We start from the raw sequence: 25,447 nt of genomic DNA on the forward strand, positions 1-25,447 counted from the left end.
CAAGCACTTTCTGGTTTTATACACTGCTTTTAATTGCACTTGAATTTTAGGATAATTTTCTTCTCATTTATGAATGAGTAACCACCTGATTAAATGAAATAGGTCAGTTTTTTTCCCACATCTTAATCTTATAAGACATAGCATAATATAAAATAAAATAAGCTTGTAGGGGAGATAATGTGTTGTTAAAATAGGAGAAGGGGAAATCTTTGTATCCACCCCAGTGGTTCCTAAATTGAGTGCCCTTATGTACATCCCAAAGAGACTGGAGAATCTAACAAATGAACACATTATTATTATTATTATTATTATTATTATTATTATTATTGAGACATCTCACTCTGTCACCCAGGTTGGAGTGCAGTGGCGCGATCTCGGCTCACTGCAACCTCTGCCTCCCCATTTCAAGCAATTCTCCCGCCTCAGCCTCCCGAGTAGCTGGGATTACAGGCGTGTGCCACCACGCCCGGGTAAGTATATGATTGTTTAAGTTTTTAAAAATACAGAGCAGAGAATGGAAGTCCTGAGGGGAGTTTTTATTATCTCGCCTTAAGTGCAGCTTTTCTCAACAGCCAAGGGTGGAACCTGCGAATACCTAGTGAGGGGTCCCAGGACTCACAGACGAAATTCACAGACCAACACTGTGGACTCTCGTCAAACATATTTATTTGAAAGAGACACATTCCAGAGGGAAAGCAGGGAAAGAACAAAATGAAAACTCAGATGTCAAGTAGCGGCTCTGAGTCAAAGGCTTCCACATCCTTCCTGGCCATCCCCAACATGGGGCCACAGCCACAGCCCCTCCACTCAGGTGTGGGGTGATGCCCCCAGGTCACCCCAGACTAGTGTGGTAGCGCTTCTTCCACTGCTAGAGTGAGGAAGGGACATGAGACCTTCCTCAGCCTCTCCAAGGTGCCCCTGCTCAGCACCAGGGGCAGGACATCCACGAAAAGATCTGGGTTTATGTACTGCAGATGGAAAAACACATAAGCCAGCAACCTAATGAAGACTAGGGCCATGAAGGTGAGATACTGGAAATGCCTGCAAAGAGATGTTCGTTATTTGCATGAGAAAAAAGACAGCCTGAGGTCAAGCAGTGAAAGGCAAACCTCACAGTCATAAATGGCTGGTGAATTGCTTTCTTCAGGCAAAGTTGATAAGGGAAAGTAGGGAATGGGGACACAGGGTAAGAGTAGGGAAGAGGCAAATACAGAAAAAGAGTGATGTCATGGTTAGAAATTGAATACAACCCTCCTGACATTCAGTCCTCCAACAGCATAGTCCTCCTGACATTTTGTAGCTCTAACTTTTCTACGTAGAAAAGTTAGAGGTACGAAAGAAGACTTTCTAGGTACTGTGTACGGGACAGGCCTTTCTAGGGTTATCAGAAAATGTTTAGGACCATCACTTGTGAGCCTTGTGTCCAGTGGTTCTTTTCAGGTCCTCTGTAATGGGCAGTTTTAGAATTTGAAATAAGATTTAGCTATCGATGACATTAACATCCAGGAAAAATGATGAGGATTAGCTTTTTCTAAACAGGTGCTAAAAAATGATGAGGATTAGCTTTTTCTAAACAGGTGCTAAAACAAACCAATAAAAGGGCTTTCTCTCTCTCTCTCTCTCTCTCTCTCTCTCTGTGTGTGTGTGTGTGTGTGTGTGTGTGCTTTCTTGTGTGCACTCAAGAAAATCCTACTCTGGCAACAGGTCTAAGACCTTCAACTATTTTGAAATATCGTAAATAGAGGCTTTTTATTAAAGTGCCACTTGAAGCTCTTCAGGGTCAATCTTCTTATTTCAAAAACTAAAAAACCAAAGGCACAGAGAGTTCAAGAATCTTTTTCTAAAATTTCTAAGCCTGAAGATAACTAAGAAAATTAATGCATCCTAAACTTTCTTCCCAACAAGGAATATCACAGAGGAAATCAAGTGCAGGACTTGAAAAATGGAAAGGGGCTATACCTAGGATCATAAGAATGAAAATTAAAAGTTAAATGCAACCTACATCTTTATCCCAAATTTCTCAGAAAGAGCCACACATTTCTCCAGCTATTTATAACTGTTGTTTAACTCTGGTGTTATAATTCTGCACTGAGAAAAGTAAGAATGGTTGGGAGAAATTTGGGGCTGCCTTGTGTATTCTGATCACTGGATGATGTGTTTATCCTTGTTCTTTTGGCCCTCATCAGGTAATGCACAGAGTGAAATGTGGTCTAGGCTAGGTAAAAGCAAGATTCTTCCACTTACTTGTACCAACAGATTCTCTCCTGTTTCTTAATGGTGGTCTTCTCCTGTGGGAAGCAATGAGAAATCACAGCTATGGCTTTTCATGTGTTCACAGGGAGGCAGAAGAGCAGAGGCCCTGGAGTCAGGATGCCTGGGTTTGAATTCTGGCTCTGCCACCTCCTAGCTTCCGTGGTGTGGAGTAGGCACTAAACCTCATTATTTCCTAATTATAGGATTATTAAAAAGAAGGGAAAGAGAGGGAGGACCTAGGAGAGGGAGGGGATAGAGGAAAACCCAGGTTTGGAATAGGAAAAACTTGCCATGTTTCTTTGGGTAGTGTCCACCAAAATTGACCCAGGTTTCACTATTTGAGAGGAGTCATTCTGGGCTTTGGATCTGGGTAAGAGATCAGAGCCAAGAATTAGGTAACGTAATCTGAGAGGCTGATGAAAGGTGCTTTCCTAAGTTATGTGACATCCTAGACTCCTGGTAACATTCACAACGCTCAACATTTAAAATCCATAATTGCTCAACTTATAAAGAACCAGGAAGATGTGATTCATTCTTAAAAGAAAGACAATCAATGAAAACTAAGCTGGATATAACCCTGACGTTGGATTCCAACTGCAGTTTGTGTCTTGGTGGAAGCTCAATGTCAGTTCTGGTCTTATGTCCTGAGTTGGGCTGCTCACACATTGCCCTGAGCATGCATGGTTGGAAAGTCCAGTCAGAGATTCAGGTACAGTTTAGACACAGATTTAGGAACTCCCCATGTCTGACTCTCTACTTTTTCCCCAGGATCTTTGGCTGCCTCAGACTCTCTATTCTCTATTTTGTTACTCCAAAAAGACTATAGGTTTTCTCTGCTGGTGCATCTTACACACCCAGTTTGGTCTTTCTTCAGGCTAGAAGCTATAGAAATGGGGAAATAATGCCCATGATTCTCTTTTTCCAAGTGCCAGATCCCTTCCAGAATCTGCTTGCTTTTATTCACTCGCCAATACCTTCTGTTCATTGTTCATTTGTTTTGCTGTCCTAAGTTTCACTTTCTGCAATAGGATTGAGTCCATTAATGGAAATGCCTATAAATAATACCAGCAAATAATGCCTGCAAATGCTTGCAAATAATTCAATAAAGCAAAAAAAAAAAAAAAAAAAAAAAAAAAAAAAAAAGAAATAAAAAGTTAAAGACTGAAAAGGAAAAAATGCAATTGTTATTATTTATAGTTGAGAAGCTAAAAGAAATTTTTAGAATAAGTGAATTTAGCAAGATTAGTGATACAAGTTCAATATATAGAAACCAATTGTATTTCTATGCACTAACAGTAATCAATTAAAAAATCAAGGATGGGCATGTTGGCTTACACCTGTAATCCTAGCACTTTGGGAGGGAGGCCAAGGCAGGAGGATCGCTTAATTCTAGGAGTTTGAGACCAGCCTGGGCAACATAGTGGGGCCCTGTCTCTATTTTATTTTATTTTATTATTTTATTTATATTTTTTGAGATGGAGTCTCGCTCTGTCATCCAGGCTGGAGTGCAGTGGCATAATCTCGGCTCGCTGCAACCTCCGCCTCCCGGGTTCAAGCAATTCTCCTGCCTAAGCTTCCTGAGTAGCTGGGACTACAGGCATGTGCCACCACACTTGGCTACTTTTTTTTTTGTTTTGTTTTGTGTTTTTAGTAGAGACAGGGTTTCACCATGTTAGTCAGGCTGGTCTCGAACTCCTGACCTGCCTCAGCTTCCCAAAGAGCTGGGATTACAGGCAGAGTCACCACACCCAGCCACCGTCTCTATTTTTTTTTTTTTTTGAGACGGAGTCTTGCGCTGTCACCCAGGCTGGAGTGCAGTGGCCGGATCTCAGCTCACTGCAAGCTCCGCCTCCCGGGTTCACGCCATTCTCCAGCCTCCACCTCCCGAGTAGCTGGGACTACAGGCGTCCGCCACCTCGGCTGGCTAGTTTTTTGTATTTTTTAGTAGAGACGGGGTTTCACCGTGTTAACCAGGATGGTCTCAATCTCCTGACCTCGTGATCCGCCCGTCTCGGCCTCCCAAAGTGCTGGGATTACAGGCTTGAGCCACCGCGCCCGGCACCATCTCTATTTTTTTTTAAAAAAAATTAATAAAGAAAGAAAATTAAATTAACACAGCATTCACAGTAGCATTAAAAATATTAAATACCTAGGAACAAATCTGATGGTAAGTGTATAAGAACACCACACAGAAAACTATAAAACATTATTGTGAGAAATTAAAGATCTAAATAAATAGAGGGATAAAGATGTCATGGTGTGTGAAGCTATTGTTTATTTTAGTCCTGAGTAGCTAGGACTATAGGCACACACAACCATGACCAGCTAATTTGTTTTATTTTTTAGAGATAGTGTCTTGCTATGTTGCCCAGGCTGGTCTCCATCTCCTGGCCTCAGGAGAACCTCCCCTCCTAGCCTCCCAAAACGCTGGCATTACAAGCACAAGCCACAGCACCTGGCCCTGGAAAACTATTGTTTAGATACTAATTATACTCTCACTTTATCTATAGATTCCATGTAACTCCAATCAACATTTCAGCAAGGTTTTTTGTTTTGGTTTTGGTAGAAGTTGAAAAACCAATTTTAAAATTTATATAGAAATTCAAAGGGCCAAGAAAGCCAAGATAATCATGCAGAATTTAAGCTACCATATCAATACTAATTATAAAGCTGCAGTAATTAGTGTAGTTTTGGCACAAGGATAGAAACAGCAACCAATTGTGCAGAATAAAGCATTCAGAAACACTCACACATATATGGTCACCAGACATAAAATAAGACACTACTGCAAATGCATAATCTCTTCAATAAATGGTGCTGGACCAATTGGATATCCATATAGAAAAAAAAAACCCACAAATTTTAATCTCTACCTCACACCACAGAAAAGAAAATAAATTCCAAAAGAACATAAACCTGAGTAAAAGGTAAATGATAAAAAATTCTAGGGGAAACCATAGAGAGTAGTTGTATGACCTCAAAAAGGCAGAAAGCAGAAAGAATGGATCGACACATTTCACAGATTAGATTGTTTTCTAAATTAATAACTATTGTTTATCCAAAATGTCATTAAGAAAGTAAAAAAGGAAAGCCACAGAATAGACTATAATACATACATTTGACAAAGGATCTTATGAAAAAAATAAGGAACTCCTACAGATCAATTAGAAAAAGACTAACAATCTCACAGACGCAGGCAAAAGACATATCACGAAGAGGACATTCAAATTTCCAAACTGTGTGAAAAGCTATAAAACATCATCATTAATCAGCAATAAAATGCACATAAAATATCATTATTATTCAGTAATAAAATGTTTTAAAAATCAAAATTGTACATCACTACACCCTCCTGCCAGAATAGCTAAAATCATAAAGGCTGTAAATACTGAGTGAAAGTAAGGATGAGGAATAACTAGAACTCTTGTACATTTTTTATGGGAGGGGATGTTGGTACAGGCACTTTGGAAAATTGTTCAGCTTATCTAGTAAACCAAAGATGTATATACCCTATGACCTAGAAATTCTATTCCTTGGTATATAACCCAAGAAAAATGAGAGGATACATCCATCAAAAGACATGCACAAGAATGCTTGTAGCAGCATTATTATAAATCTCCAAACTGGAAATAAGCAACATGTTCCTTAACAGTAGAATAGATAAATTGTGCCGTATTTCTATATGTTACATAGAATATAACAGCCATGAGAAAGAACAAATCATGCAGCCTTGTGAGTGAGTCTCAGTGAAAGCTAGACACAATCAAGAACATAATAAATTTACACAAAGTTCAAGAATGCTTTAAAAAGAAAGAGATAGAAGTCAGGCGAATGGTTGCTTTTCCAGGAGTATTGACTGGGAGGAGGGAACAGGGAGACTTTTCGGGAACTCAAAATGCTCCATAGCTTGATCTCAGTGGTGGTCTCACGTATAAAAATTCACCAAACTATATAAAATTTGTGCACTTTATGTATATTATATAATGCAATTGAAAAGTATAAATAATCAAAAGGAAAGTGTGACAAGTCCTGAGACATACAGTCTATGGAAAGAAAGTATAAAAGGGCATCACTGGGGCCTCTGGTCAGTCTGGTGGACCTACTACATCCTGGGAAAGGGGACAGTACACACACATAAAGGAATATTTCTTGGCCCCTAGTCCTCTTTTTACTACGTTTCTTACTCTCTGAACATAGCTGCAGATAATTTTCAGGAATGGCATGCAACTGAGGACATGTGAAAAGAACATTAGGGCTGGGCGTGGTGGCTCATGCCTGTAATCCCAGCACTTTGGGAGTCTGAGGCAGGTGGATCACCTGGGATCAGGGGTTCGAGACCAGCCTGGCTAACATGGTGAAATGCTGTTTCTACTAAAAACACAAAAATTAGTTGGGCACGGTGGCACATGCCTGTAATCCCAGCTATTTGGGAGGCTGAGGCAGGGGAATCATTTGAACCTGGGAGGCGGAGGTGCGGTTAACTGAGTTCCCACCGTTGCACTCCAGCCTGGGCGACAAGCGTGAAACTCTGTCTCAAACAAACAACAACAGCAACAACAACAATAATAACAAAAAAAAAAAAAAAAAAAGAGAGAGAGCGAGAAGAACATTAAAAAGATACTTTTTTTTTTTGTGACAGAAAGTCTCACTCTGTTGCCCAGGCTGGAGTGCAGTGGCACGATCTCAGTTCACTGCAACCTCCACCTCCCGAGTTCAAGGGATTCTCATGCCTCAGCCTCCCGAGTAGCTAGGATTACAGGTGGCCACCACCAGGCCTGGCTAATTTTTGTATTTTTTTAGTAGAGACGGGGTTTCACCATGTGGTCAGGATGGTCTCGATCTCCTGACCTCAGGTGATCCACCCGCGTCGGCCTCTCAAAGTGCTGGGATTACAGGCATGAGCCACCGCACCTGGCCAAAAAGAGACTTTTAAAACACCAATTGCTGAGGAAGGCAAGAGGAAAGCCTGAATGCTGGTGGTTTTCCAGTCTGAACCATGGAGCGGAGGCTGAAAGAGATGACTTGTTGGAGGCCGTTTACACAGTGACACACGCTGTGCTGAGAAGCACCCCTCCCTTCAAAGACCACCCGGACTGCCGGACTGCCACTGCAGTCCATCAGGGAGGCCATTTTTCTGAACTTACATTTCTTTCTCAAGAAGCAGCGTCTCCTTTTCCTCTTTCATCTTCCTCAGAACTTCCTGGTATTTCTTTCCATGAAGTTAAAAAAAAAAAAGTCATAAATGGAAAATGTCCATATTTCATCATGATGTCATTAATAAAAGCATTCTGCTAATTATTTTCCAAACAGTGTACTCATCAGTATGCACACACCAGTGGGGGAGGGGTTCTAATAAAAAATTCAAAGATATTAGTAACCAGAATGGATGTATATGAACAAAAAGAGCTCCCTCCCATTCAGGTCCCTGCTTGTATTCAAATCCCAATTCTGACATTTACTAGCTGTGTTCCCCATTACCAGCTGCGTTCTAACGTCCTGAAACCTCATTATCCCCTTGATCATAACTGTCATGCTCATAGAATTATTGAACAAATTGATTGAGAAAAATACTATATATATGTTGAGTACTTAGCACAGTACTTGGCACAAAGTAAATCCTTAACAAACATCCGTCGTCTTGTTGCTGTTGTATATAGAGCATTTCTCCTAGTGACACATTCTAGCCTAACGAAAAACCAAGGAACCCATGGCCTTGGAGACATTCTGCCTCTACTCGGACTTCTCCTCCAGACGGGTGGTACCTTTATGTAGTAGACCTGGTCCTTACAGAGCTCAGACACAGATTGGTAGTCATGCTCTATCTAAAAAGAAAGAAAATTAACAAACCCCATGAGTCAAATCAGAGCCAAACCCAGCCTCCTGCCTGGGGCCCTACCTGGTGCACTGGCACTTGGCTGGTTACCTAGCAACTCCTGACTTGAAGGAAACAACAATCACATCACAAAGAGGTGATCTCATCGTTAGGCACAGGGTCTGATTTTAAGCAAAGGAAATATTTTGCCCAAGTTGTCATATGCCTGTCGGGTGATATACCAGGGGATGTGGCAAGGCACTTTGGTTTGGAATTCGACAATGGTATTTGACATAGAGTGTAAGAAATGGTAAAAGCAGGTTTTTAATAGAAGTTTTCTTTCCCTTCAGCTGCAGAAGAATGCATAAGAATCAGAAATTCATTTGCAAGATGTTTTTTTACCTCCCCCTCCCATGCCTCAACAGATCTGTTTCTAAGACCCTTGGGATTCTCTCCCATTCTATCCCAGACAGACCCTCAGTGGAAGAGACACTGCCTCTACCTTGGCCAGCTCCTCCTCTTGCTTTGCACAGGACTCTGTTGACTTCTGTAGTCTTGCCTGTGGAAGACAATGAGTGACAGCAGAAGGTTACTACTAGCATTCTTTTATGGAAGGGAAGTGGGTAATTATCACCATCTCCAGACCAGCAGAGAGCAAGATACTAATGGCTATCATATGTTGAAGACATCTGATAACAATTTAGGATGGGCACTTTTTATTATCCATCCCCCCACCATTTTACAGATAAAGAAACAAAGGCGCAGAGAAGTTAAGTATGCAACTTGTTTAAAAGTTGCAGAGTGGCAGAGCTGACATTTATCCCTCAGTAGGCCAGTGCCCCATTCAGTGAGCCCAGCCATCCTCCTTCCTCCAGGCCTACTGACCAAAAGCTCACAAGCCTCTTCCTCCCACTCATATTTCATAGGGTGTCCTGGCATGTCCTCCGAATCACACAGGAAATAAAAGAGAAACCTGGGCCAGGCGTGGTGGCTCATGCCTGTAATCCCAGCACTTTGGGAGACTGAGGCAGGCAGATTCCTTGAGGTCAGGAGTTTGAGACCACCCTGGCCAACGTGGCAAAACCCCATCTCTACTGAAAATACAAAAATTAGCCAGGTATCGTGGCGTACACCTGTAGCCCCAGCCGCTCAGGAGGCTGAGGCAGGAGAATTGCTTTAACTCCTGGGAAACAGAGGTTGCAGTGAGCTGAGATCTTGCCACTGCACTCCAGCCTGGATGACAAGAGTGAGACTCCATCTCAAAAAAAAAAAAAAAAAAAAAAAAAAAAAAGAAGAAGGAGAGAGAGAGAGAGAGACAGAGAAACCTGGCTTCTCTTTTTCTGAGAAATGCATAAGACAGTGGGGCTCTTGTACAGTGGGCTCAGTTAAATTGCCACAGTCACCACATACATATGCAGAGAGCTTCCTAATAGGGGTTTTCCCCACTGTTGGGTGTCCAGTGTAGTCATTCATTCAACATATATTTATTGGGCGTCTACTATGTGCCAGGCACATAGTTCTAGGCCCCGGGGAAACAAATGAACAACATAGACAACAATTGATGTTCTCCATGGACTTATCTTCTAGCAGAGGAAAAAGATAATAAAATAAATTAAAAACAAAAAACCAAAAAAACAACTTCTTGGGCCTTTGAGCCATGGGTTGGAAAATCAGAAGATCACGACACATCCCTGTATGATTATGGGAGTCAATATTTTCTTCCTATTGAATATCTTATTTGTGTGTCCTTACTTAAGTAATAAACTTCCGGAGGGCAGGTCCCAGTGGACATTCAGAACTTGTGTTTTATTGACTGGTGGAAGATGGGGACTCTGGAGCAGTTCCCTCCACTCTGATCCACTGCAGTCATCTCTGCTCCTAGTGTGACTAGTGATGTCATGAATGCCCCACAGGCCATGGGATTACATACATGGAATAAAGGACACTGACTCATCTCTGATAAGTGCACAGACATAACCAGTACGCCCTAGGGGAGTCCTTGAGAGCAATTTCTCACAGGACCGAGAATTGACACATCTCCCAGAAAATCTGTTTGTTTTTTCTACTCACCCTCATTTCCTCCAGGATCTGCTTTGTGGCTTCTTCTTCAAGGTCAATATTTGTAAATAGCTCTGAAATCTAAAATAGCATTCCAAAAATCATGAACTAAGTGTGGCACACAGACATGAAAATCTGGGACAGTGGCAGAGTAGGGGTCCCAGGCTACAGACGGTGGTTACTAATTCGGGCCCTGGATCGAAGCTTGGCAGAAAAGCATCTCCTTCTCCCTGTGCAGGCTGCCTGACTCCATGCGGGCTGGACAGAGTTGTCTGTTCCCATCGCCCGTGGAAGCAAGGGCACCGCGAGGAGGAGAGGACAGTGAGACAGGGAAGGGAGAAGGGGGCAGAGTGGTGGGGGGAGGGATCAGTCTTTCTCCCTGTACCGCCCTTTAGCCCTCTCGCCACAGTCTGTAATGCCCAGAGGACACTTGGCAGCAGCAGTGTGGAGGGAGCATGCCACCCTCGCCAGTTGCCCCCTCTTCTCCAGTCTCTGTGATTAGAGAGTTCTGGAAGATAACTCTTATTGAGATTCCTAAGAAATGAGGCTTGTTTCCAGGGTGGGCTTTGCTGTGTGGAGAACAGCCTTTCCGTTAACTTTTATGTACATATTTTCTCATTCTGAATGTGCCCTCCTGCACGCCACCCACCAGCCTTTCTCTTGTGAAGACACAATGTTCTTAGGCTCTCTGGGTCCCTAAAAAACCCAGGGCTCCCCTTACCTTTTTCTGAAGCTCCACCACATTCCTGCTGAGGATTGCATTACTTTTTTCCTGTGGGGAAAAAGGAAGTCAAAGAAAGGAAGTTGCTCTGCTGTCGTCTCTCCCCCTTCACCAGGTCACTGGAATAATATCTGGGGATTAGTCTATCAAGTCGGAAAAGTGCACTCTGGCTCACACAGCAGATCTGGGAAGAAAGCCTCTTCGGCACCCATACCCAGTGCTTCATTCCCAGAACACTCTCTTAAACAGCCATGATTTTAGACACAGAAGAATTGAACATGGGATGACTTCCTGGGAAAGAGAGCAGCAGAATGCAAACAAGTTGCATCCAATGGTCCTTTTCTAGACGCCCCCTTACCAGCTTTGCTGTCTCCAATTCCAGCTCCCTCAGGGATTCCTCCTGAGCATCTATGATATAGTTCAACTCCTCCTCCTCTTTGACTTGTTCTAGTGACAAGGCCAGCTCTCTTTCCAGACTGAAAAATATAAAGTCACCCAGGTGTGGATCAGCCCCTAAGGAAGCTGCCAGGGCCCCAGTTTGAGAAACTACTTCCAAAGTCTCAGGAAGCCAGAGTAACTACCAAATGCAATGGCAATAAAATGTCAACCTAATGTGAACACTTAATGCAAAAATCTATCCATGAAGTATTTTGAGGGCACTGTGGTTCATACTTCAGGATTTAAATAACACACCAAGATTCACCATCAAATAAGTGAAACTTCCTTCCACCTTCTGTATCCCAAGGGACCTGCGGGGGAGGAGAGGCCCTTCCCCCGCCAACTGCAAAGCCTTACCTTGGAATAGTTTCTTCTTTCTCTTTAATCTTTCTAAGGAGAACCTGATTCTCCATATCCAGTTTCTGCAGGTCCTTTTCAAGGTCTGAATTCAGGCAGTCAAGGTTCTGTTTTACAGCTTCTAAGGATGGTAATTCCATCATCTGGTACCTACAGAAAATCATCTTTATCACCAACCTCAGGACAGGAAAGCATAGGAGCCCTAAGAAGACGCTCCCCTATAATTTCATTTATTCTCTTATCTTCTGTTGTTAATAGGCCCAACCAGCCTTATTTTGTTTTCCATGATAAATTGATTTCTACACTGTTTTGCATAAAGTAAATTCCTGGAGTGGAACCACATTTTAATTTGAAATACTGTAAGTGGCACCCACTAAAACAAATCTTTTATGAAGCAAAAGAAATATTTTTTCTATGAATACTTTAACACACTTGTTTTGAAATATTTTAGATGAAGTATGCAGAATCCAAGCAATACCTCTAAAGCATTTAAAGACCTGCAAGGAAAAGGTTTCTCCTTTTGTTATCTTCTAACCTAGTCAGGCAGGGACACGGGCTGAGTGGAAGCCGGAAGGGAGAGAAATCTTTTTCCTGCAAGACTGATTAGCTGTTTGAGACACTAGAGATCTTTGAAAACCCCATCATGAGTCTGATGAAGAACAGAGAACTGAAGCCAAAGTTTCTTCTCCCTAGGAAGCCTCCCCAGACTTGAGGAGATACGGTCTCACACAGTGGAGCTCTTCCTTACTGGATCGCTGGAGGCTCTTCCCGTGGAGCTTCCTCTACCGAACTCTTTTATTATTCTCTTACTTACACATCATCCTGTGGATGCTGTCCAACGTCTTCCATCATAGCGTTCCTAAAATGTGAACACAAACATCCGTTATGGAAAAGCTCCCAACAGCCAATGGCAGTCATTGCCCCAGGAAGGAGCAGGTAAAAGGTAGACCTTGTTTTCAGGCCACACAGAGCCCAGAAGAAACCTAAGCCTCCTACACTCTCACGCTTCCCGGGATCAATTGCAGTATTTCTCACAAGCTAAATTTCAGCCAACCAGATCGTATTTTAATTTTAAAATCTCATAAATGAAACCCACTGGAGCACAGCAATCTTTTGGTTTTCAAAATTTTCCACACTTTGGCTCCATTTTCCTTTTCTCACCTACATTTGTCCCGTCACAAGTAAAGTTGCTAAGGGTACTCATGTATGTCTCCTGACAAATCCACTGAGTTTCCAACCAAATCTTCAGAGAATCTTTAAAAAATAGTAGAAGAGTTAGAGGGTACCAAAAAGTTGGCTGACTGATTTCTATTAGTTTATTACCACCCTACTTTCGAAAAAGCTCTAGCTATTATAAGTGGAGTTGACCCTGAAACAACGGCAGAAACAGCAGCATGGGCAACAGGATACAACTACTGAAAGGAAGAAACACATGTCAGGCTTTCAGGCACAGCCTATCCTAATCATTGCGCTACACAAGTCCAGGACCAAATCCAGTCTAAGAAAAGCAGAGTACCAAATCTTCTTTCACACTGCATCGTCTCTTCTTTTCTCTTCCTGTTTAAGCTCTTTTATTTTAATTCCCTTTTCAATTTCTTCTCCTGCCTCCTTCTTTTTTTATATTTTAATCACTTTCCCTGGATTTTGCTTTTCTTTCTACAGTCTTTACACACAGCAATGTGGTGTGATGATGCCCTCTGAGCTCACCCTTCTCTTCCCAGTTGAGATTTCTTCTGCTCCCAACAGAGGTTTCCAACTGAATGTCAGAACTAACAGAAAGGGCAATGCCTTACTGATAGTAAGCACGCACAGCTGGACCTATTATATAATCTCTGGCTGGGCAGGGCAGCGTGTCATAGTGGGTTGGGTGGGTGAGGGTAAGTAGGGGGGCGGGTGGGGCAGCAACAATCCACCTGTGTCATCGTTGTGGGCACAGTGGGAGCAGAGTTCAGCACTTTAGGACGGTCTAGATCTCTTCTGTAGCAACAATAAGATCTGTGAAACAGATTTCTAGGCACAGTTTAAATCTCTTCCAAAGCAGTAATCAGTTCTATAGAACATCTTTCATTTTTCCAAATCTCTAGGCCTAATGGTACTTGTGATCACTTTCATTTCTCTTCTGTGATCTCTGTGTGGCATGTGTACAAATTGCTGCCAAATCCAAAGCATGCATCTGTATTGAATGCATCCGAGAGCTATAAGGTAGGGATGTCAGACAGCAGGCCAGGAAGGACCTGAGAGAAGACTTATCTATGAGCTAAGCAAGCCCTCATTCTCACCCAATCAGATTCTTGGAGCTGCAAAACAAGCCTCTTTATTTTCCCTTACCTGGCAATGCCATCATTGGGAAAAAAGGATCTGACATTTCAAAGGTGGAAGGAATGTGTGGAGGTGGAACAGGAAGGAAGAGAAGTGTAGGGTCCAGAGATTCCATTTGACTGCCCACTCCTTTGGAATTCCCTCTTCGCTTTTTGAGGTCTTAAATTGCCGGAACAGTAGATGGAATTTTACACATCAGTGTCACTCTACTAACCATTCCTGGATTCCTTCTCTGTGTTAAGAAGATGAGGCAGGATGCAGAATTGAAGAGATATCAATAAAGGTGTGTGCTTGGACTTCAAGTCTGTCCATTTCTGTCCTGTATACGCAATTTACTCCTCTATGATCTTTTTCCTTTCCTTTTCTTTTTTTTTTTTTTTAGCTCAAAAGAACAGAATTCTTCTATAATTTAAGTCTAACCTTTTCCAGATAAATTGTACTAATATCAAGTTGCTAAAAAGTCCTTATAAGACACACTACTGTTTCTCCCAAAACATCTCTCCCATGCAGTAATATCTCCCATAATCTTATCCATCCTTTTCAGTTAGCTGAAATGCTGTTTCTGTTTCAGTAGGTAGCTGGTAAGACATGAGCAGAGCAGAAGAGGGCTTTCCCGCCACACACACACACACACCCCCCCCCAGGAATCCGAAATGTCAGGCGACCATCGGGTGATGGTCAGGCTGTTGTTAACACTGCCTCTGTAAAATAATAATTGGTCGCAGCCAGTGCCAGGGAAAGGCAGTCTCCCATTAAATAGAAACACCTGAGGTTGGTGATCAGCTGCTTTCTGGTAAGATCTCAGGAGCTGGGCGAGTGGGCTCAAGCATGTACATTAAGAGGCAAAATGGGATAGTTTAACTGGTATATGACCTCCTAGGAACATATGACTGGTAAGGGAAGAACGCCTCAAATGAGCACGTGGACAACTCTAGTAAACATCTCACCTCCCAAGTGCTAGCAGGCCACTGCGCATGCGGACAGCCTACTCCAAGGGAAAAATCGGGGGACAGGAGGCAAGACCCCAGAGATACGGCAACATATAAAACCTCAAGTCAAAAGGTCAAACCGTGCACTTGATCTCTCAAGTTGCCCACTTGGCCCTCTTCTGCGTGTATTTTACTTTGTTTCATTTCTGCTCTAAAGCTTTTTCTTTTTCTTTCACACTCTGCGACTCCCCTCTAAAGCTTTTTAATAAACCTTCCCTCCTGCTCTAAAACTTGTCCCGGCCTCTCCTGCCTAGGGCTCCTCGGTTGAATTCTTTCCTCTGAGGAGACAGGAAGTGATGTTCCTGCAGACCCGTATGGATTTGCCACTGGTAACACCTTCTACAGCTTCCTGGATGCCAGCCCCAATCCTGGCAGAATGATTCCCTCTAACCTCTTTTTGCCTCTTCGGGGATTTTTATATTGTTTTCAGGAATATGAGCATACTGGTGTTCATCCCACAATTAGGCCATAAACCCTTTGAGAGAGTGTGTGTTAATCAAAACCATTTTTATTTATCTCCTCAGTTGGGCTACAGGAGCACTGTTTACAGGAAATTCATTAAGAATGGTTACTCCTGAAATTGGTCAAGAAGGGACCTTGGGAAAGTTACTTAAACTCTCTCTAAGATCAAGTCTCCTGGCTCGTGAAATGGGCACTACTGGTACTTTGCAAAGTTGTGGTGGTGATTAGATGAAATCATATATGTAAAGCTCCTAACACAATGCCTGGCATACAGCGAGTGGCATCTAATTCATGATATGTGTTCTATTTTTTTATCTCGTCTTTCTTTTGCACATGGCGTATGCTGAGTATTTTTAGAATAAATGGATTAATAAGTGGCTCATTCTTCTCCCTTTGTCTAAAATAGGTATTCTTCACCCTATTCTCCTTTCAACACACCGGAGAGACTCTCACCTGTGCTCTCCCATTAGTACACTCTCAGCAACACATTGTACCGTGGCAGAATTCCCAACAGAGGGCCACATTCCCCGGGACACCTATCCACAGTCAACAGGAATGTAATTTGAAAACCTTTGTAAAATGTCCCAGAGCAGTAGACACGTCTGGTTGAGAAACGCTAATGAGGAACATTTTCCCTCCACTAAACTGCATTTTCCTTTTCTTAAAGACCCTGCACAAATTCACCCTTTCCATGAAACTTCCCAAAATAAACCCTTCTTACCATATTGCTCCAACTAGATAGTATGCACCTCGAAAGTGACCACATTTCCCTTTCTTACTTTACAACCAAGAAGTCAAAGTCACATTTGAAGCCCCACATTTTTATGATTGTGCTGAACATCATGGTGTATAGTCTCAGCCTCACACTTTATTCATATTCACATGATCCTGATTATTATTATTATTATTTTTAGACACAGTCTGGCTCTGTTACCCAGGCTGGAGTGCAGTGGTGCGATCTCAGCTCACTGTAACCTCCAACTCCTGGGCTCAAGCCATCCCCCCACCTCAGCCTCCTGAGTAGCTGAGCCCACAGGTGTGCACTACCATGCCTGGCTAATTTTTGTAGAAAGGGAGTTTTGCCATGTTGCCCAAGCTGGTCTCTCAAACTGCTGAGCTCAAGCAATCTGCCTGCCTTAGCTTCTCAAAGTGCTAGGATTATAGGTGTGAGCCACCACACCTGGCCTGATCCTGATTTTTTTCACTATTTTATATTAAATATAGATCCAGATATAGCTAGACATAACATAGTATAGACATAGTTGTAGATATAGATATGAGATGGGGGAGTGAGATTGAGTGTAATGAATAAGCACATTGGGAATCAGACCAAACTGACTTTGAATACCGGCTCAACCACTTCACGTATGTAAAGTCTTGGATAACTTACTTAATCCTTTTGAGCCTTGGTTTTCCAGTTTACAAAATGGAAATGATGTGTGCCTACTTCATACAATTATCTTGAGGTTGAAAAAAGGACTTATCACAAAGCCTGACACAAAATAAATGTTAAATAAATGATGATGATGATGATGATGATGATGATGATGATGATGATGATTTTGAGATAGGGTCCTGCCCTGTTGCCCAGGCTAGAGTGCAGTGGTGCAATCATGGCTCACTGCACCCTGGACTTCCTGGGCACAAGTGAACTTCCCACCTTAACCTCCCGAGTAGCCAGGACTACAGGCATGTGCCACCATGACCAGCTCATTTTTGTATTTTTTGTAGAGATGGAGACTCACTATGTTGCCCAGGCTGGCATCATTATTATATTAAAGGTATCTAAACTGGTTCAGCACCATTAATAGTCCCTCTTCATCCATCACCTCAGGGCATTCCTCCAGGCTATGTCTCTGTCAATCATTCTCGCTCTGTTCTGACTAGCTGCAGTTCCTTCCTTTGCCACATCCTTCTTTGGCTTCTGCTTCTCTGTCCAGCCATCTTGGCCTCACTTTTTTGCTGTCACTGTATTAGTCCATTTTCACACTGCTGATAAAGACGTAACAGAGACTGAGCAATTTACAAAAGAAAGAGATTTATTGGGCTTACCGTTCCACATGGCTGGGCAGGCCTCACAATCATGAAGGAAGGCAAGGAGGAGCAAGTCACGTCTTACATGGATGGTGGCAGGCAAAAAGAGAGAGAACTGGCGCAGGTGAACTCCTCTTTATAAAATGATCAGATCTCGTGAGATTTATTCACTGTCATGAGAACAGCATGGAAAAGACTTCCCCCCATGACTCAGTGATCTCTCACCAGGTCCCTCACACAACACATGGGAATTCAAAATGAGATTTGGTTGGGGACACAGCCAAATCATATCAGTCACCTTGGCTTTAGATATTCTGGTTTTTCCCCTGGACACTATCCTTGGGGTCTTCCTCAGTTTCACTCTGTCACCCATAAATCATCCTTCTCAACTGTGTACCCAGCCTAGCACTTGGAACTATAAATCCCGTATGTTTAGATAGGGCATGAAGGCTGTCCGAAGCCTCAAATCTTTTGTGATGATACAAATACGCTATGACCACTATAGTGGTCAACATAGTGAGCTTTGTGTTGATTTAGTTGCCAGTAAATACATGGACCGGTAAACAAATTTACTATGTTGTTGACTGAGAGAGAAAAGTTGGGGGAGTTTACTGCTAGAAACAAATATTTGGATGGGTTATGCTAATTAAAAATGGAAAGTTTGCACTCTGGATAGGGATAAATGAATTCACATATTTGTACTAGAGTTTTCAGTTTGATCCAGTAGGGGTCTGGCATACTGGGATCTCTTAAAGGTCTTAGTGATTTGTAATCTTTGTATAGCGAATTGCTTAAAGATGATAGTCTCTCTCTCTTTCTCTTTTAAACTTTTTATTTAGACATGATTATAGGAAAACACAGCACCAAGGGGCCCCATATACTCATTACACAGTTTTCCTCAAATACCTTTCATTTCCATAGTACAATATCAAAACCAGGAAATTGAGATTGGTGCAATGTGTGTAGATACCTCTATGAGATTTTATCACAAGTGTAGATTGTGTAACCACCACCACAATGAAGATTCAGAACTCTTTCATCACCACAAATATCATCCTCATACTACCTCCGTATAGACACATTCACTTTCTTCTCCTCCACTATCCCTAAACCCTAGCAGCCCTAATGTATTTCCCATATCTATAATTTTATTACTTACAGAATGTTCTATAAATGGAATCATATAGCATGTGATCTTTTGAGATTGGCTTTTTGTTCCACTATTTTTATCCCTGAAATCCATCCAACTTGTTTCATGTATCAGTAGTTTATTCCTTTTTATTGCTGAGTAACATTATGTGGTATGGATATAACACAGTTTGTTTATTCATCTATTACTAGCTTCTAGGTTTGGCCATTACAAACAAACCTGCTGTGACTATTGTGTACAAGTTTTTGTGTGGATGTAAATTTTCATGTCTCTGGGATAAATGCCCAGGAGTGTGATTACTGGGTTGTATCATAAATATATGTTTAATTGTTTACAAAACTGCCAGACTACTTTCTGGTGTGTCTGTACTATCTTACATACCCACAAATAAATGTATGAGAGATCCAATTTCTTTGCATCCTTACTAGCATTTGGTATCATCATTTTTTATTTTAGCTATTCTAGTAGGTTTACAGTAATAGCAGCTCATGCTCTTAATTTGCATTTCCCTAAAATCTAATGAATTTAATATTTTCATGTACTTATTTGCCATCTGTATATCCTCTTTGGTGAAAGTTTCCTCATGTACCTTGCCCATTTTCTAATTGTATTGTTTGCTTTTATACTGTTGAGTTCAGGGAATTCTTTACGCATTCTATCTATGAATACTCTATCATGTATGTGACTTGTAAATATTTTCTTCCAGTCTGCAGCTTGTCTTTTCAGTGTCTAAAGAGGGTTTTCACAAAGCAAATTTTAAAAATAATTCATGTCCAATTTATAGATTTTTTTTTCTTTTATGGATTTGGTGTCATAATCTAGATCTCTTTACCAAGCCCTGGGTCCCTAGGATTTTCTCCTACATTTTATTCTAAAAGAGTTTTATAGTTTTATGTTTTACATTTAAATCTATGATCCATTTTGAGTCCATTTTCTGGAAGGTTTGAGGTTTATGTAGAGGTTTTTTTTTTTTTTCCTGTGGTTGTCCAATCGCCACAGGACCAGTTGTTGAAAAGGCTATCCTTCTTCCACTAAATTGGTTTACACTTTTGTCAAAAGCCAGTTAGTCAAATGATGCTCTTTTAACAGTTTCAGCTGATTAGATCCAATTGTGGTGATACAGCATTTTGTGTTCATATTCATAGGCAAATGCTGTTATAACTGGAGGTTTTCCTTTTCCATGGCATAGGCAGAATATAAATGTATGAATAATTATACCTGAATTCCTAAGTACCTTTAGTAGCCCTAAAGCTAGAACATATGCATGACCAGTTAGTAAAGTCTGCTTGGATCTTTCTATGTCATATAACATATTTTGAAGCCTGGGTCTGCATATATAAAAGCTTTTAAGAGTATCGACCATATGTCCCTTTTCCTTAGTTCATCTCTATACAGTATAAAATCCATGAATATAACCCACTTGTTGGTGAATACAAACACAGATGCTCACCTGCCTTCTCGATAAATAGTTTCATTCATGCCATCGTAGCAAATAGAAAGAATGGCATCGGCAGGGTGCAGTGGCTTATGCCTGTAATCCCAGCACTTTGGGAGTCCAAGGTGGGCAGATCACCTGAAGTCAGGAGTTCAAGACAAGCCTGGCCAACACAGTGAAAGCCTGTCTCTACTAAAATTAAAAAAAAAATTAGCTGGGTTTGGTAGTGCACACCTGTGATCCCAGCTACTCAGGAGACTGAGAAAGGATAATTACTTGAACCTGGGAGGTGGAGGTTGCGGTGATCCGAGATCATGCCACTGCACTCCAGCCTCAGCGACAGAGCAAGACTCTGTCTCAAAAAAAAAAAAAAAAAAAAACCCAAAAAAAAACAGTAAACAAGAAGAAAAATTAGTCAGGCATGGTGGTGCACTCCTGTAGTCCCAGCTACTCGAGAGGCTGAGGCAAGAGAATCACTTGAACCTGGGAAGCCTGTGTTGCAGTGAGCCGAGATAGTGCCACTGCACTCCAGCCGGGGCTGCAAGAGTGAAACTCTGTCTCAAAAAAAATAAAAAAAAAAGGTATTATCTGTATCAAAGACCTTTTAGATGAGTCTAGAAATGATCAGACCGGCCAAGTGCAGTGGCTCACACCTGTAATCCCAGCACTTTGGAAGGCTGAGGAGGGTGGATTGCCTGAGCTCAGGAGTTCCAGAACAGCTTGGCCAACATGGTGAAACCCTTGTCTCTACTGAAAATACAAAAAATTAGCTAGGCATGGTGGCAGGTGCCTGTAATCCCAGCTACTCAGGAGGCTGAGGCACAAGAATTGCTTGAACCCTGAAGGAGGAAGTTGTAGTGAGCCAAGATCATGCCACTGCACTCCAGCCTTGGTGACAGAGACTCTGTCTCAAAAAAAAAAAAAAGAAAAAAAGAAAAGAAAAGAAAAAGAAAAAATCAATCAATAAATACATAAAAATAATCAGCTCTTTGGACTTCCTATAGCTTTTCCTTCACCTAGTGGTTTTGCCTGTGTAATAATGTGGCAGGGAGCTCTAAGCTTTAGCAGGTTAAGAAACAGAATTGAAGACTCCCACTTACTGTTTCAAGTTCTTTTTATTCTCAACAGCTTAATTTTATTGAGAATTGCTCCAGTTTTGTTCCAGTATCTGAGGTTGTAGTGAAGGTCTATGCTAATTTGTATAGCCGCAGAATGCAATTTTAACCTTTTTGTTTGAAATCCCACAAGTCAGAAGGGCTTTTGTTGTCATGCTATTCCAGTTCTCTGCAAATATCACATCTTGACAAGACAAATTGTTGCAGTGTCAGGAATTCACTGTCTTCTGACTAAGGTGAATTAATTTTCAATCACTGGATTGCATACCTGGAGGAAGATAAAAATGTAGATTGAATATGCGTTTCAAAAGATCTTGCATTCCTTATTTTATATGCAAATATGTGAAAAATTAAATCTTTTGAGATTTAAAAGATATCCAGTTATTTTGTATGTTGCATAACTTTTCACAACATTAAGACTAAGTTGTCAATCAAAACTAATAGAATAAAATTAAAATGTTCTATAGCATTGAGAGAGCACTGTTCACAGGTAATAGTTGAATTGTACAATTTGTGATCAAAGATCAAAATATAATGAATGGCTTCATACCAAAAAAGAAAAATATCCCTCTAACCCATCATGGCAAACAATTTTTCTCATGGTAGTCTTAATATCTGGGTGGAATCTATAAGAATTTCAGAATTATTATTAGGACACTGGGATCGTTCAAGATCAAAATAATGATAACACAGAATTTTTGAAAACTTTGAAATCTGATTTTTCCTCTGTAAGGAGACCTATAATGGAGGGTGTTAATGAAAACTTAGCTGTGTCCTGCCTTTTATATCAGCTGGGCTCATTTGAAAAAATGAAAATTTCACTGGACAACGTTAGGTCATAATTCATGTGAAACAACAGGGAATCTTAATACACTATCTATGGGATGTAAATTGGCGCAATGACTAAGGAAAACGATTTGGAGAAAACAACCACTTTGCAAAAGCACTTTTGTAAATTTGTAAATGGCTAAATAGAACTTGTACCTATCCTACAAGACATCAATCTCTCTATACAACATAACCTGAAAATACTCTTTCACTTATACCCCAGAAGAGAGTGTACAATAATTTTTACTCTGCATTGTTAATATAGCAAAACACTGGAAGCAACTCAAATGTCCATAAACAGTAGAATGGAGAAATAACAGGTATACAATAGAAGAAATAATTTACAATCGTAGTCAATAACATACATGAATCTCTCAATCATAATGTTGATCGAAAGAGGCAGATCACAAAAGAATGTATGCATTCTAATTCAAGACGTACAAAGTACAAAATAGAGTAGTGCAATGGTCCCCAACCTTTTTGGCACCAGGGACCGGTTTCATGGAAGACAATTTTTCCACAGGATGCAAGGGTGGGGGGATGGTTTCAGGATGAAACTGCTCTACCTCAGATCATCATGCATTAGATTCTAATAAGGAGGGTGCAACCTAGATCCCTCGCATGTGCAGTTCATAGTAGGGTTTGCGCTCTTGAGAACCGAATGCCACCGCTGATCTGACAGGAGCCAGAGCTCAAGCGGTAAAGCTGGCTCCAGCCGCTCACCTCCTGCTGTGCAGCCTGGTTCCTAACAGGCTATGGACCTGCAGTGATCTGCAGCTAGGGGCTAGGAACCCCTGCTTTAGGGTACTTTTGTAGGTGATAAACTTACAAAAAAAAGAAAGGGCATAATTATTACAAAATTCATAATGGTCAGCATTCTGGAGAAGAGAGGGGTTTGTAGATTCTGTGAGTGGCACAAAATGTGGCCCTTTTGCTTCCAGTGTCCAGATACAAGGAAGCCTGCTTCTCTTGGAACTCAAGCTTTGAGGATGCCCAAGTAGATCATGGAAAGGAATCACGACCTGGGTCTGAAGAAGCATTCTGGTAACAGCCAGTTCCAACTTCCCAGCTATGTGAGTGAGAAATCTTGAAGGTAGGTCCTCCAGTCTAACAGCTCCAGCTAATACTTTATAAACAAAATAGTAGCTGTTCCCACAAAGCCATCCCAAATTGTAGATTTGTGGGGAGAAAAAGATTGTACTTGGTTTAAGTCTAAGTTTTGTGTGTGGTTTGTTGTTATATAGCTTGCAGGTAAGCAGCATGCTGCCTAACCCTTAAGGGTCACATGAGGAAGAGGCAAGGAACCAGGAGCAAGGTGCTCAAAATTCTTTCAGATTTTTTTTTTTTTAAAGAGTTTCCAGTTTGAGGATACTATACAATTGTTCAGCTGAAGGAACCTGACCAGAATGAGTTAGACAGGACTCTTCACATCTCCTGGACCTCATAAGCAAGAAACAGCAGCCACGCCTAAAAGGCCCCATGTTAAAAAGCCTGACTGTCATCCCAGGCCCAAAGCACTGGCTAGAGAGCTTTGCAGATGAGTCCTTCAACCTCCTGCACTCCACGCTAGTCCTTCACACTGAAGATGACATCTCGTCTTGGTCCTGCTTCTCTCACTTGTAGTGACAGTCTTCCAGCCCTGCTCTGCTCTCACCCTGAGCGCCTATCTTCAGCTAGTTGAAACTGGGGCTTGAAAATGTGAAACATTCAGCAGGAACTTCTCTGATACAGACCTAAAATCAACAACAGCAGTCACAGCCATCATGCCCAAGATCAATCCAACCCCACAAGAGTCAGTACACAAAAAACCTAAGTCCAGAAACTGTCCCAGGAAAATAAAAGCTACCATAGGAGAAATTTCCCAAATGTAGGTTAGGGTTTTCTCCCCTAGGTCCACAGTGGCCCCTTGACAGCCATAGAAAGAGCTGTCAATCTTTTCTGAAATTTATTAGCAACTCTTTCATTTTCTCACGTACACCTTGGGAATAGTTTGAAAAGTTAATTGCAACTGATATGTTGTAATTAGGGACTTATGGTTTCCCTAGAGTTTAAGGCCAATAGCTACAGAATCTTATTAGAGAATTTAATTAATGTATTTCAACTACATTTCTACTGATTAGGAGGGAAACCAGAATAGTGATGAAAGACTTCTCATAAAAATAAAATAAGTTAGGTAAGTTACCATTTTTAAGCCTCATTATAAAAGAAAAATACTCTTTTAATGCAATCTTGTTAACCTAAATCGGTTAAAATTTTCTATGCTTTTTAAAAAAATTGCCATTTCTATTTTAAGATAAATTAAGACTCAAAAGGTATTCCAGCTTTTGGTGAAATCAGTGTGTCAAGGATTTGGAAAAAATACAATGTTGATTATAAGGGGCAAATGGAATGAAGACTATCTTAGCTAAGAGACAACTTGAGAAAAAGCTACATTAGTGTGAGATTACTCAAAGAGGGAATAATATTTCACACAGTTCTCTTCATTCTGTGATAATAAACATTAAAGTTAATGTGCTAAAATACATCCCCATCAATCTACAAAATGTCCCCAAATAATGATTCATTAATTAGCAGTAAATACTTTTTGCATTTAGGATCAACCTGTTGAAATATTAGTATTCATGGAAACAGTACTGAATCAGTTATTAAGGTTTTACCTTGGATCTTTTGAAAGAAATGCTACTTGGATCTTTTGAAATACTACTTATAACTACTTAAAGATAATTGCTGAATAAAATGTAATGACAGTTTATTCCTCCTTATCAAGGTTTAGCTTATATCTCACCTCCTCTATGAAGACTTCCATGAACTCCCAGCCCCTAAAGCAATTAATTTCTCCATCTTCTTTAATCTCGCAGCATTTTAGGCATGGCCCCCATTACAAATGTGTAACCACTTCTAAGATATAAACTCCTAGAGTTTTGATGGTGCCCAAACAAGTGTGTTTAAAGGTTAACGAGTCATAAAAGAATTATGACACCTGTAAATTTTGTGCAACAGGAAAATTCTTTTTCAGTTCAGACGCAGCCCATATGTTATTCTTGCTACAGAGGCTCCAGGAACCTTCAGAATAGAGACAGATAGAAAGCATTAGCAATATGCATATAAAGAAACTATTCCCAGTTAAGGAGTATGTGTTGGCAAGTATTTCGCCACACTGACTTAGCAATTCTCCTAAGAAATAAAATTGATGGGGGCCTTGTTATGTAACACCTGAATCTGTAAATTTGCAAAGGAGAAAAACAGAATTATCTGAATTCAGCAACAGGTGCCTTGTTACAAGAAAGTAGCTATTTAAGACCAGACCAGTATGGAGGAGGAGTAACATGGAAGGTTCAGGAGAACCTGAGAGAGAATAAATGAGTCTGGAGCAGAAGGGAAACAATGCATGAATTAGGAGTAAGAAAGATTGGAAGTTAATCTCCAAACACCATGATACAGCATTTTTACTTATTCTACTTCCATCTACCTCTACC

General features: G+C 41.1%; 1 protein-coding gene across 5 annotated transcripts; it reads right to left on the reverse strand.

Annotated features, from left to right (window-relative positions):
* Window positions 1–611: 611 nt before the first annotated feature.
* Window positions 612–13,437, reverse strand: LOC126958209 (transmembrane and coiled-coil domain-containing protein 5B). 5 transcript variants are annotated; one of them, XM_050796386.1, is made up of 12 exons: window positions 13,347–13,437; window positions 12,454–12,498; window positions 11,640–11,789; window positions 11,203–11,320; window positions 10,845–10,895; window positions 10,136–10,204; window positions 8,568–8,624; window positions 8,016–8,075; window positions 7,398–7,462; window positions 2,544–2,619; window positions 2,245–2,288; window positions 625–1,041 (listed from the first exon to the last, which is right to left on the reverse strand). In XM_050796386.1, the coding sequence occupies exons 2-12, from the start codon at window positions 12,489–12,491 to the stop codon at window positions 843–845; spliced, it is 927 nt and encodes a 308-aa protein (XP_050652343.1). In that variant the 5' UTR covers window positions 12,492–12,498; window positions 13,347–13,437; the 3' UTR covers window positions 625–842. The 5 variants fall into 5 exon arrangements, with proteins under 5 accessions (XP_050652344.1, XP_050652346.1, XP_050652343.1 ...); XM_050796388.1 differs by having other exon boundaries at window positions 879–968; XM_050796387.1 differs by lacking the exon at window positions 2,544–2,619 and having other exon boundaries at window positions 612–968.
* Between the last annotated feature and the right edge of the window lie 12,010 nt (window positions 13,438–25,447).

The sequence above is a fragment of the Macaca thibetana genome, chromosome 7 (genome assembly GCF_024542745.1).
Source record: "Macaca thibetana thibetana isolate TM-01 chromosome 7, ASM2454274v1, whole genome shotgun sequence".
Taxonomy (NCBI): domain Eukaryota; kingdom Metazoa; phylum Chordata; class Mammalia; order Primates; family Cercopithecidae; genus Macaca; species Macaca thibetana.